Source organism: Sus scrofa, chromosome 14, assembly GCF_054392235.1.
Source record: "Sus scrofa isolate SSC_HxYL_T2T_F1_AM1 chromosome 14, Sscrofa_HxYL_maternal_Yorkshire_Landrace_v2.0, whole genome shotgun sequence".
Taxonomy (NCBI): domain Eukaryota; kingdom Metazoa; phylum Chordata; class Mammalia; order Artiodactyla; family Suidae; genus Sus; species Sus scrofa.
The window spans coordinates 18,243,431-18,256,308 of NC_139396.1; the positions used below are offsets into that span (position 1 = coordinate 18,243,431).

General features: G+C 52.5%; 1 protein-coding gene across 3 annotated transcripts; it reads left to right on the plus strand.

Annotated features, from left to right (window-relative positions):
* Positions 1–1,967: 1,967 nt before the first annotated feature.
* LOC146396374 (cyclin-dependent kinase 20-like) lies at positions 1,968–10,338 on the plus strand. Of its 3 annotated transcripts, XR_014827207.1 has the most exons (9): positions 1,968–2,271; positions 2,626–2,739; positions 5,593–5,781; positions 6,002–6,123; positions 6,318–6,380; positions 6,679–6,762; positions 7,097–7,220; positions 7,584–7,739; positions 9,103–10,338. XR_014827207.1 is itself a non-coding variant. In XM_084995964.1 (8 exons), exons 1-8 carry the CDS (start codon positions 2,197–2,199, stop codon positions 9,298–9,300), a joined length of 1,041 nt encoding a protein of 346 aa, XP_084852090.1. In that variant the 5' UTR covers positions 1,968–2,196; the 3' UTR covers positions 9,301–10,338. The 3 variants fall into 3 exon arrangements, 2 of the variants coding, with proteins under 2 accessions (XP_084852090.1, XP_084852091.1); XM_084995964.1 differs by lacking the exon at positions 6,679–6,762; XM_084995965.1 differs by lacking the exon at positions 6,679–6,762 and having other exon boundaries at positions 2,132–2,271; positions 2,585–2,739.
* The last annotated feature ends 2,540 nt before the right edge of the window (positions 10,339–12,878 follow it).

Sequence of the window (12,878 nt, forward strand, 5' to 3'; positions counted from 1 at the left end):
GCTATGGCTGTGGCCAGCAGCTGTAGCTTTATTTTGACCCCTAGCCTGGGAACTTCCATATGCTGCAGGTGAGGCCCTAAAAAGAAAAAAAAAAAAAAGGAATTAATAAATTTTACAGTTCACATTTCAAAGACTACAAAGAGGTCCAGTGAAAAGTTGTCCTTCTATTCTGTCCCCAATCCTAGCCCCTCCACCAGGTAACTACAATCATGAAATCTCGAGTATTTTTTCCAGACATATTATGATGCATAAACAAGTATTATTTATATTGTTTTCTTTTTACACAGCTAGTGGCACTCTATGCTCTATTTTGCATCTTGCCTTTTTTTTTTTGGCTGTGCATACAGCATATGGAGCTCCCTGGCCAGGGATCAAATCCACGCCTGAGCAACAACCTAATCCACTGCAGTGACAATGCCTGATCCTAACACGCTGTGTCACAAAAGAACTCCTCGTCTTACCTTTTTTAACTTAATAATATATCTTAGACATCTTTCTATTACTATACATTAAAGAGCATCCTTGGGGAGTTCCTGTTCTTGCTCAGCAGTAACAAACCCGACTAGTATCCATGAGGACTCCGGTTTGATCCCTGGCCTGGTTCAGTGGGTCAAGGGTCCAGTGTTGCTGTGACTGTGGCATAGGGAACTTCCACATGATGTGGCTGCAGTCCTAAAAAAAAAAAAAAAAAAAAAAAAAAAAAGCACGCCTGTTCTTTTTTTGAGGTAGTATGGTTTTCTATTTGATAGGTATATCAAAATTTAGACAGTCTCTTATGGATGGACATCTATGGTGCTTCCAATCTTTTGCTATTTAAACTATGATTCAATGAATAACTTTGCCATGTCATTTTTTTTTTTTTTGTCCTTTTCTGGGGTCACTCCCACAGCATATGGAGGTTCCCAGGCTAGGGGTCAAGTCAGAACTGTAGCCACCAGCCTACACCAGAGTCACAGCAACTCGGGATCCAAGCCGAGTCTGCGTCTTACACCACAGCTCACTGGCAATGCTGGATCCTCAACCCACTAAGCAAGGCCAGGGATCGAACCTGCAACCTCATGGTTCCTAGTCGGATTGGTTAGCCACTGTGCCACGACGGGAACTCCTGCTATGTCATTTAATACATGTGCAATGTGTTAGGTGGGGGAATTTCTCAAAGTGACCTTGCTTGGTCTAAGGGGATATGCATTTATAGTTTGATCAGCATTGCCAAATCACACTCCCATCAGCAATATATGAACGCTCCTATATATATATTTCCACAGCATGGCCAATGCATTGTTAGATATTGAACCAATGATAGGTGGAAAATTGTAGATTATTTTGCATTTACCTTATTGTGTATGAGACTGAGCACTTTCTCAGAAGTTTAAAAGCTACTTGTATATTTTGTCAACATCCTTGGTACATACTTCTTAAAAATCACTCAGCTGCAAATTCCTCCAAATGCTTCCTCAGGAGAAGCCCTCAGACTTGGACTTTCTGGGTCAGAATTTGCATTTTTAAAAATCTTTCTCCACAAATTGCCTGTTGATCCTCCTGCCAGGACACAGACCCGAGACATCTCCCTTCAGTCACCATCGGCTCTGTGTCTCATAGGTGGGAAATGACACCTCTATGTTCTCAGAGGTGGCGGCTGGAACCTCTAAGCCTGCTCAGGGAGGTGGAGGGGCAGGCCCCGCCTTCAGCCCCACCCCCGTCACCTTTAGCCCCTCCCCGTTACCTTCAGCCAACAACCCCCCCCCCCCCCGGCCAGCTCCCTGTCCCTGCCCCGCCCGCTGAGCAGCTCCACCCTCCCGCCTATGCAGCCCCGCCCCACCTGCTGCCCGGCCTTGCCCCGGGGCTGCATGGCCCCGCCCCGTGCGTGCTCTGGCGTCACTCGTCATGTGATGCTCGCGCAGGGTTGAGAAGGGGTGACAGTGACAGTTGCTGCGGTTGGTCCTTTGTGCACTCGTGTGACTCCCTTTGAGTGAAGCGCCCTGAGCCGTGATGGCGAGCGCCTAGGGGAAGGCGCAGACGAGCCCAGGGCCGCCTTCCCTCGCTGCGCTGGCCTCCCGGTCCCGGAGCGCGCCCGCGCCGTTGCTAGGCAGCCGCCTATGGGCGCAGAGGGCGGGGCAGGCTTACGAGGAAGGGTCCGGTTGCTTGTGCACGGGAGAGGTTGTGACGCTGGGGCGTAATAATGCCAGGCAGAGGGCCATGGAGCAGTACTGCATCTTGGGCCGCATAGGGGAGGGCGCTCATGGCATCGTCTTCAAGGCCAAGCACGTGGAGGTGAGCACCCAGTCCTTCCTTCGGTTCCTTTGAGATCTACCCTATGTTCGCACCCACGCATGGGCCATTGCTCCTGCCTCCCCTCAGCTTTTTGTGGCGTCCTCCTATCTCTTGCCCCCTTGGCGGGGTGGGGTGCGGCCAGCTGTCAGCGGTGCTTTTAGATGGCGAGTGTTCCCTGTGAGCTGGTGTGGTTATCTCTGAGCTGTTTTCCCAGCGCTGCGACTCCTGGCCCTGATATCCCTCCAGAATGGGGTAGGGGGTGCGTTCCACTCTCACGAGGGCCTCAAGCCTCGCATCCCATTCCTTTTCCCAGCCCGGGATGGGGTAGCAGTGTCTGCGTCCTGTCCCAAACAGACTGGAGAGATCGTGGCCCTCAAGAAGGTGGCCCTATGGCGGCTGGAGGATGGCATCCCCAACCAGGCCCTGCGGGAGATCAAGGCCCTGCAGGAGATTGAGGACAGTCAGTATGTGAGTAGGGCTGGTGCCCTGTGCTGGGGTTCCTGCCCTTATCCACTCACTTCCACCCTGGGGACTTGCTGTCGTTTGCTTCCTCACCCCTCACTACTCCCTTTCCTGTCCACTTGTTCACCCTTATTCCCCCCCAGTTATTTCATTCCTCACTCACTCCCTCTCTGTTCACCCACTTATTTCTTTGTGTACTTATTCATTTATTCACTAACATCCCTTTTTGCTCAAAACTTTTAATGAATTCTAATAATAAGGATAATTGCCACCCATTGAGCTCCCATTGTGTTCCGCAGGCTGGATTAGCAGCTTTATGTACATTGTCCTTCTTCTTCTTTTTTTTTTTTTTTTGGTCTTTTTAGGGCCACACCCACAGCATATGGTGGTTCTCAGGCTAGGGGTCTAATCAGAGCTGTAGCTGCCGGTCTACCACAGCCACAGCAACGTGGGACCTGAGCCCTGTCTGTGACCTACACCACAGCTCACAGCAACACCGGATCCTTAACCCACTGAGTGAGGCCAGGGATCTAACCTGCAACCTCATGGATCCTAGTCAGATTCGTTCCACTGAGCCATGATGGGAACTCCACATTGTCCTTCTGAGTTTTCTCCTCTGATTGGGGAATCAGTACATTTTAACTTTGGGGCCCCCATAGGCTCTGCCCTCTGCTGGGCACTGGTGACGAACACTGACCCTGACCCTGACCTGGCTCTCGAGACAGGACAGAGGCTGCAAGACCCTCCTGGCCTCGTTTGTGCTGTGATGGGCCCTGGAGGGGCTGTGGGTACAGGAGGAGAGACCACACCCTCCCAGCCTCATTCTCTCTGTGCACATCTCTCTTGACCGTGTCCTGAATAGAGAATGTGTGTAATTTCCTGGGGAATGCCAAGGGCAGGTCCACCCACCCAACAGTGGGTGATACTCTGGCTTGCTTCTTATCCTCTGGAGATGTTCGTGCTACATCAGTGCCAAAACCATATTATACAACTGCATGTGTCATCCTGGTTTTGTGCGAAAGTATTTTGTATACACCTGTGCATATATGTCTGTATGTGCCATGTCTGTTGCTAAGTCTGGTGGAATATACTTGTGAGGTTGACAGTAGGTGATAGGATTCTTCTTTTGTGATTTTTTTTTTTTTTGCTTATGAGTTTGTGTATTATCTGAATGTTATGTGTTTGTCTCAATCTGTAAAGTGATTGTCTCCTACTCTCAAAATCAGAAAAGCAGTAATATGGCCATTCTCTCTCTCTCTTTTTTTTTTTCTTTTCTTCTGCTTTTTAGGGCTGCACCCGTAGCATATGGGGGTTCCCAGGCTAAGGGTCTAATCAGAGCTACAGCTGCCAGCCTACACCACAGCCACAGCAATGCCAGATCCAAGCCTCTTCTGCGAGCTACACCACAGCTCATGGCAACACCGGATCCTTAACCCACTGAGTGAGGCCTGGGATCAAACCTGCAACCTCATGGTTCCTAGTCAGATTTGTTAACCACTGAGCCATGATGGGAACTCCCCCCTTCTCATTTTTTGAGGAAGGTAAAAGGACTTGGCGGCAGCTTGTGCGTGGGAGAGGTAGAGGGCCCATGGGGTCCCGTGTCCTGTGCATCAGCAGGCCTGAAGGTTCTATCTTTAAAACACTCCAGATATCATTCTAGCCTTGCCCAGGCCATCTTCACCTCTCATCAGAATGACTTTGCCCCCCAAACCCCCTCCCTGACCCCACTCTACAGTCAAAATGTGTAGTTGAAGTTATCCACTCTCCGGCTTGAAAAGCCCCAGTGGCTTCTTTTCACTCCAAAAGAATTGTCACTGTCTGCTGTCACCCACCTCCAGTCTCTCTCTCTCTTTTTTTTATTTTTTTTTAGGGCCACACCTGGGGCATATGGAGGTCCCCAGGGGTCGAATTGGAGCTACAGCTGCTGGCCTATGCCAGAGCCACAGCAACGCCAGATCTGAGCCACGTCTGTGACCTACATCACAGCTCATGGCAATGCCGGATCCTTAACCCACTGAGCAAGGCCAGGGATCGAACCCACAACCTATGGTTCCTAGTCGGATTTCTTTCCCTTGCGCCAGGGTGAAAACTCTTCCAGTCTCTTTTTCTATTCATTCATCACTTAAGTTTCTCTTGCCTGACAAGTACATCTAGGCTCCAGGAGTACAGAGCAGCCTCCTTCCTGTTCTCGCCTCTGGAGCCCTGTGCTCACTGTCCCCCTGCCCAGAACTCCTTCCCAGATCCCTGCATAAGTGAGCCCAGCCCATCTCTTCTGTCTTCATCAGAACCTTCATCAAGATACCCCATAGATTTGTTCTTATGCCTGTCAGTCATTTGTCCCCCGAACTCCTTAAAGCCCATCAGGACCCCCTCGCTCTTGCTCCTGCTCACTGCTGTGCAGCCTGGCCCTTGTGACCTGTGGGCCCTCAGGAAGTATATGTGACATATCTCCTGCTGTCCCAGCACTGGGATATGTGATCACCAGTGCCTTCTCTTGGTTCTGGGAGTTAATGGCTGTAGAAGAAACAGGAGGAGACGTGTGTGTGTGTGTGTGTGTGTGTGTGTGTGTTTCCAGGTGATTTTCCAGTTCGTAGGCTGGGTGGGGGACCAGACACTGCCCTAAGTGGATTTTCTTAGACCTCCTTTCTCCTGCGCCTTTACTGGAGCATTAGAGTAGGGTCTTGCCTTCTGTTGGGAGAGGGGAGCACATGAGAGCACCCAGCTCCCTGATTCTAAGCTCAGATCTCCTGTCACCTTTTCTGCCTGGTCTTCTGTTGAGGCAAGAGCCGAGAGTTCCACAGAGGGTGTGAGCCACGTGAGTCTGGGGGCTGATGGTATGCCTCTCCCCCTCCCCCACAGGTTGTGCAATTGAAGGCTGTGTTCCCGCACAGTGCAGGCTTTGTGCTGGCCTTTGAGTACATGCTGTCAGATCTGGCTGAGGTGCTGCGCCACGCCCAGAGGCCACTGGCCCAGGCACAGGTCAAGAGCTATTTGCAGATGCTGCTCAAAGACGTCGCCTTCTGCCATGCCAACAACATTGTGCATCGGGTCAGTTCCAGCGTGGCCTGGGGTGGGACCTGGGGGACCATGATGTAGGGCATGCTTGGAGAGGGGACAAAGGGGGCAGGCCCATGTGTGAGTGGCCAGGGGTATAGCCCTGAAGGAGGTGCGGTCCTGGGCTGACCCGGGTGCTCAGCCTGCCCAGCTCTCTTATCCTGAGGTCCCATGGGGGCTCACAAGGAACCAATGCCTCTTTTTGTGCCCTCAGGACCTGAAACCAGCCAACTTGCTAATCAGCGCCTCGGGCCAGCTCAAGATAGCGGACTTTGGCCTGGCCCGGGTCTTTTCCTCAGATGGCAGCTGCCTCTACATGCACCAGGTGGCCACCAGGTAGGGAGGACCAGTTCCCAGGCAGGACCAGGCAATGGCCAGGCCCCAACCCTCCCACTGGGGTAGAGATGCTTCTGGACCTTCTGTTCAAACAGTGCTCCTGGAGCTGGTGTGGGGGCCAGGGTGACCTTCTGGGGCAGGCAGCTTCCTGACAGACCGGTGACCTGGCTCTGACCACTGCCATCCTCTCACAGGTGGTACCGAGCCCCTGAGCTCCTGTCTGGTGCCCACCAGTACAATCAGGGTGTTGACCTGTGGTGAGCCTCCTGTGGGCTGGGCAGGGGGTGGGTGCGGGTGCTCGAGTGATCTTTCCCACTGGGCATTGAGGTCTCCAGGCTATTAGGGGCTGTTCTCCTGCTGTGAGCTTAAACATACAGGGGTGCCCTGGGGGTGTCTTGCTTGGTTAGAGTATCTCTGAGGAGTTGGAGTCACTGTTCTTTTCCATGAGAGTTTTGAGCTGGGTGGGGGTCAGGTGGGATGAGAGTGGCTGTCCCAGGAGGAGGTCTCTGGGTGGAGGTTGGGAAGGTGGTCTGGCCATGGAACGTCTGCTTGCAGGGAGTGACACCCTGGAACACAGTGTCCCTGAGCTAGCCCAAGGCCTGGGGCCCTGGATGGGAAGGCCCTGAACAGTTCTCTACGGTAGGATGGTCTGTATTTGCTGAGACTGTGAGATTTGGGGGCCGTTTTGGAGGTCTTCCCTGGGATGGGAGGACAGGGTGTATGTCCAGAATGGGAGGCTCTGAGAGGTCTTAGGACTGCTGAGGGGTTGAGGCCTGAGAGCTGCAGAGGAAGGGGTATAAATTCTGCGTTCTAGACTTGAGGTCTTTCCCGGTTTGGGGGTCTGTATTCTTCACTCTGAAGCCTCTAGGCTACTTTGTGGGTGTTTTGACCCTGGTGTCAGGCGTGAGTGCTGGTGCGGGGAGATCTGTGGCTGTGCTGAGGTCTCTGAGATGTTTGTGTTCTGTATCTGCAGGGCCGTGGGATGCATCCTGGGGGAGCTGTTGAACGGGTCCCCCCTTTTCCCAGGGGAGAATGACATCGAACAGCTTTGCTGTGTGCTTCGCATCTTGAGCACCCCCAGCCCTCAAGTCTGGCCGGTTTGTAGGGCCCTATGGAGGGGAGGGGTGGGACAGGTATCCTCTGTCCCCCCAAGAGCTAGTGAGTCCCCTGGCCCACACCTTCTCTCCTGTAGCCCCACAACTCCCTGACCTCCCATTCTCTGTCCTGGCTCAGCTCAGGGGCTCCTCCTGCCCTGCTGGAGGCAGGAGAGCTGGTCCGTGTCCCATCCCCTGTCTTTTCCAACCTGTCCCTGGCACTCACACAGCTGGGCACAGAGTGGGCTCCTGAGAAGTGGAGGAAGGACTGAAGGACGGATTGAGTGCGTGATGACAGAGTGACCTGGTACAAGCAGGGGCTTGGCAGGGCGGGTACCAGCCCTAATGGGCCTGCTTCTCCTCCAGGAGATCACAGAGCTGCCTGACTACAACAAGATCTCCTTCAAGGAGCAGGCACACGTACCCTTGGAGGAGGTGCTGCCCGATGCCTCTCCCCAGGCCTTGGACCTGCTGGGGCGGTTCCTCCTCTACCCTCCACTCCAGCGCATTGCAGCCTCCCAGGTAGGCGACACCTAGTGCCCTGAGCCTCCTCGTTCGTGCTCATGTGACCCAGCAGGTTGAGGTCCCCCAGAACCTGTGATGGGCTCGGACAGAACCCCCGGAGCCAGTGCAGGAGGGTGTGGAGCAGCTGAGCCTCTCCTGAGCAGACCCCAGAGGGGCTGTGGTGGCCAGGGGTGGCCCATTAGAAGGGCATGCCCACATTGCAGAAGAGCACATCTTCAGGTTATTGGTGACTCACCTCTTCATGCCTTTATTCCTTCAATAAGTATTTACTCAGCATCTGGCACACGCCAGGCATTGTCCTGGGCCCTGGTGCAGAGTGAACAGACAGACGTAGCTCGTGTCTGTGGGATGTCCAGCCTGTGGTGAGGCAGGGCAGCCAGTCTGTGACAGCCCTGAAGAGTGATGTTGGGACTGACTTTGGGGTCATGTAAGGCTTCCTGGAGAAGGATCAGTTTAAGCACAGGGAGCTGTTTCCCCAAGAGAAATAATGAACAGAGGCCTGGAGAGGAGAACCCAGGACAGGTGGATTGTGGCTGGAAGGCAGGGGAGGAGGGCAGGGCCACCTGCCAATGGCAGGGATGGCATCAGAGCCTCTATCGGGTGTACCTGTCCTCCCCTCCTTGCCCTTGGCACTCATACCTTGGTGAGTTCCCATGTCAGCAGTGCCTTCAGAGTGTACTGAGGCCAACCGACCCCTTCTCAGCTCCCTGCTGCTGTCCCAAGTCTAAGTCACCCCCCCGCCCCCACCCCATGGTAAGCTTCCCCTCCTGCCCATTCCCCTGGCGGAGAGGGGGATCTTGTCCAGGGAGGCTGTCACACCCTCCCCTGCAGGGCCCTCCTGTGGCTCCCTCTCAGAGGAGAAACTCAGGTCCTTGTGACCCTCAGGCATCACACACTAGGGGCCATCCCCTTGGTGACCCTGGCAGCTTCCATTCCACTTGCTCTGGGGCCCCTCCATGTCCCTGGGCCTCACTCATTCATCCTTCAGGTCTCTTCTCAAGCGCCACTTCCCGGGGGCTTCCCCTGCCCATCTTCAGGTCTGCAGCCTCTCCGCTGTTCCTCTTTCCTCCTCACTGTCCACCCCCCACAGCACTCATCATCCAATGTGCTCTTTCTCCTACTACTTTATATGATTTATTCCCCTACTCCTCTTTGCTCTGTTTGCTGCTGCATCCTGGGTCCCTGGAGCAGTGCTTGGGCAGCAAGCACTCAGAGGCTTGGAGTCAGCTGCACTGATGAGCAGAGGGAGGAAGGCCTCTTCAGGGCAATGTTGACATCTCCCCCTCAAAGGGAAGTGAGCTGAAGCTGGGATGGGGAGGTGACTGGTTTCCTTTTGCTGTCCCTTGCTTGCTGCCTTCAGGCCCTCCTGCACCAGTACTTCTTCACAGCTCCCCTGCCGGCCCACCCCTCGGAGCTGCCGATTCCCCACCGCCCAGAGGGACCTACCCCCAAGGCCCACCCAGGACCCCCCCACGTCCATGACTTCCACGTGGACCAGCCTCTGGAGGAGTCGCTGTTGAACCCGGAGCTGATTCGGCCCTTCATCCTGGAGGGCTGAGATGCTAGGCCAGGCCCCGCCAGCGTGCTCCCCACCAGAACCACCCAGGCCTCTTGTTCCCCAGCTCTGGCCTGATTCAGCCACAGGCTGTACCTGGTCCTGCTCTCAGCTGGGTGATGAGGACATCCAGCCCCAGCAGAGGGCACCTGCGGCCTGCGCTGTCAGCTGCCGTCTGTGTGCTGCTGACAGGTCCATCCAAGGAGGCAGTGAGTGCTGCTGCTGTGTCTGCCACCATGCTGCTTCTCTAGCTGCCACCTTCTTGGTCAGAGACGGCCTCGGTAGAGCCATCTGGGGGAGCACTGAGTGTGAGATGTCAGAAACACAAGTGGGGAGGAAAGTGTGGTTTGATTTTGTTCTCAGAGACATTAAGCACTAGTTCAATTCTGAGATTTAGGATAAAACCCAAATAGTCCTACCTGATGTGTACCCCTCTTCAGCTCCTGTTGAGGGATGTGCCTGAGGTAGCATGGTCTCCTGGCCCTTGCTTGTCTCTGGTCACTTGGAAAGTAGCCCCATTCATGGCCGCCTTAGTCTTGGGGATTTTCTAGGTGCTTCATGTCTTGGAGCTCCCACTTGAAGGTGAGATGACAGAAGTCAAGGCCCAGGGATGGCTCAAATTGGGGACCCAATAAGTGACCCTCCACATTTTTTTTTCTTTTTCAGGGCCAAACCTGTGGCATATGAAAGTTCCCAGGCGAGGGGCAAATCAGAGCTACAGCTACACCACAGCCACAGCAACACCAGATCTGAGCCTTATCTGCAACCTACACCACAGCTCATGGCAACATCAAATCCCCAACCCTCCAAGCAAGGTCAGGGATTGAACCCACATCCTCATGGATCCTAGTTGGGTTTGTTAATAACCACTGAGCCACGAGGTGAACTCCGTGACCCTCCACATCTTAATCTGGTTACATCACCCTCAGGATAAGCATGAGCCAGGACCACACAGGCCACCTCCTTACTCAGACACCAGGCAAATAGGACAGACATTCCTGAAAATCATTTGTTAATTCAGTAAATCCAGTACAATCCGAACTGGCTCTTCTTTTTCTTATTTAATAATTTGGTAAGCCAATTCTGAAATATATGCAGAAATGAAAGGGTTAAGAGGGGGAGGCAGAAGCAGAAGAAAAGGAGAAAGATGAAAGGACTTAGCGTATCATATCCCAAGACTCAGGGCTGTAATAAATAAGAAGTGTGGAATCAGCTCACAGATATACAAAAGCAGACAAATGGAGAAACTTAGCAATCTTTTAGTTTAAAACATTCATTTTGTTCCCATGTGGATAAACTCCTCTGAGCACAGAGTTCACAGAGAACTAACACTGCCACAGTCACTGCCCTCCAGGTTTTTAGAGGGCAAAGCACAGTTGTTGCTTTCAGGGTAAAGTCTGAGTGTCTCATAGGTCTTTAAAGATATTTTAAGGATCTGGCCTCTGCCTGTTGGACTACCCACATCTGTAGACTCTAACCTTAAGTCTAGCTCAATTTCTAGTTATCTCTCATCTCCACATAAATGTGAGGCTGTACCCACACCCTGACTGCTGATCCCTGGCCAGTTCCACTCACAAAGACCCTAAACCTTAGTCCGCCCTGACATTGACCCTCACTTTGGCCTTGAGCCTTATGCTGAACCTGACCCTATCACCCTGACCCTGACATACAGTCACTCACCCTCACTCAATTCTTTGCCAACTCCTTCCCCATCTATACCTGGCTTGGATCTTGGCATTGACTCTCAGCCTCACTCAAACTCTGACCCTGCTTGACCTAGAATTAACCTTGTGTATGAACTTGGCTCTCATCTTCACCTTAACACTGACCCTCTAATTGACTCCTTTGATGTTCATTATAACCCTGATCTTGACTTACCCTTGACAATGACAACTTCTCTCCCACTGATCGTGACCCAGAACATTACCATGAATGAACCACTCGCTGCTCTCCATCTGATTCTGACCTTTAACTCTACCCCTAGAATGAATCCTCACCTTGGTAAAGACTATCATACCAACCTACCCTGCCCTTGAACTTGAGCCTTGGTGCTGAACTACACTACGCCAAAGGTGAAAGAAATATCTGTACCCCAAGCCTGACCATGACCCTGATCTTAATCCTGATTTTGACCTGGACCTCAATTTCACCCTGACCTGGGTCTTCATCCAAACACAGAGCCTCATCACTGACACCCTAACCCCATCCTGACATTAAAGCTGACCTAGACCCTGATCCTGAAATTGAATTTCACACTGACATTGACCTTCATTTTTATGGTGAATGTTCATCCTCAGTCTGATCACCTTCATTTGACCCATCATATCACACTGAACCTTAACCTTGAGCCTGATTTTTGACTAAACCAAACTGATCCTCTCTGATAATCAGAATAATGTCCCCCCAAAGACGCCCATGTCCTGACCTATGAATATATTGCCTTAAACAAAAAAGGGACTTTGCCATGTGATTAAGGGTACATATTTGAGATCGAAAGAGTATCCTGGATTATGCAGATTGGGCCAGTGTAATTGGTGGTGGGGAGGGAGAGGTGGAGGAGGACTTGATTCCTTCCAGCAGCAAGAGGAAAGGAACCCCACCTTGACTTCTAATTGACCTTGGCCTTCACTCTGATCCTGGCAGTTATCCTCATGGTTGATCTTGACTCTAAGTCTGCATTGATGCTTAATCCTGAACATCAGCCTCGCCCTCACCTTGACTGAATCCTACTCAGAACTGGACATTCACTGCCAACCTGAATCCAACTTTCAATCGTTCTTTCATCCTGACAACCATGATCCTTACCCTGACCTCATCCTCTTACGGATCCTCTCCGATGGAGTCTCAACCTGATCCTCACACTGATCCTCGAACCTGATTCTGACACCATGACCCTGACCATCCTCTTAGCTTGACCCCTACCTGATCTAGAATTTTACCCTGGACACTCACCCTCATTCTGATCTTCATCACTGTCTGCCACCCTGACTGCTCTGACACTGAACTTGATCATGACACTTGCTTTTACATTACATTTACATTGTTATCATTTATGCTAACTCTGATCTGATCTTGGCCGGGGCCACAACCAAGTCCAGAGTGAGGTCCTGGTATCAGGACCAAGGCGAGGATAAGAGCCAGGGTGGGTGCCATGACAAGAGAGGCACCAGGTTTTGGGCAAGGGCCAGTGCCATGGCAGGAGGGAAGCTGGAGGTCATTGTGAAGGCGACTGTGAAGGTGGGAGTCAGGGCTAGGGAAAGTTTAGGATGAAGTGTGTGTTAGAGTGTGCCTGGGTCAGGTAGGGACAAGGGTAGGGTAGATGTGTGATGTTTGTAAAATCAAGGGTTTTGATTAGGGCAAGGCTGAGGAAAAGGACTGAGTTCTGCGTAAGGGCTAGCACCAGGGCAAGGGCTCAAAAGGTGCTGGGTCATGGACACCCCAAGGTCCAGCTGGTCTGTGCAAGGGCAAGGGTCAGAGCGAGGGTGAATGTCAGTGTGAGGGAGGAGGCGAGGGTCTGCCGAGTGTCAGGACAACGCAAGAGCCAAGGGGCAGGGCAGAGACCAGTGGAAGGCCAAGCAGAA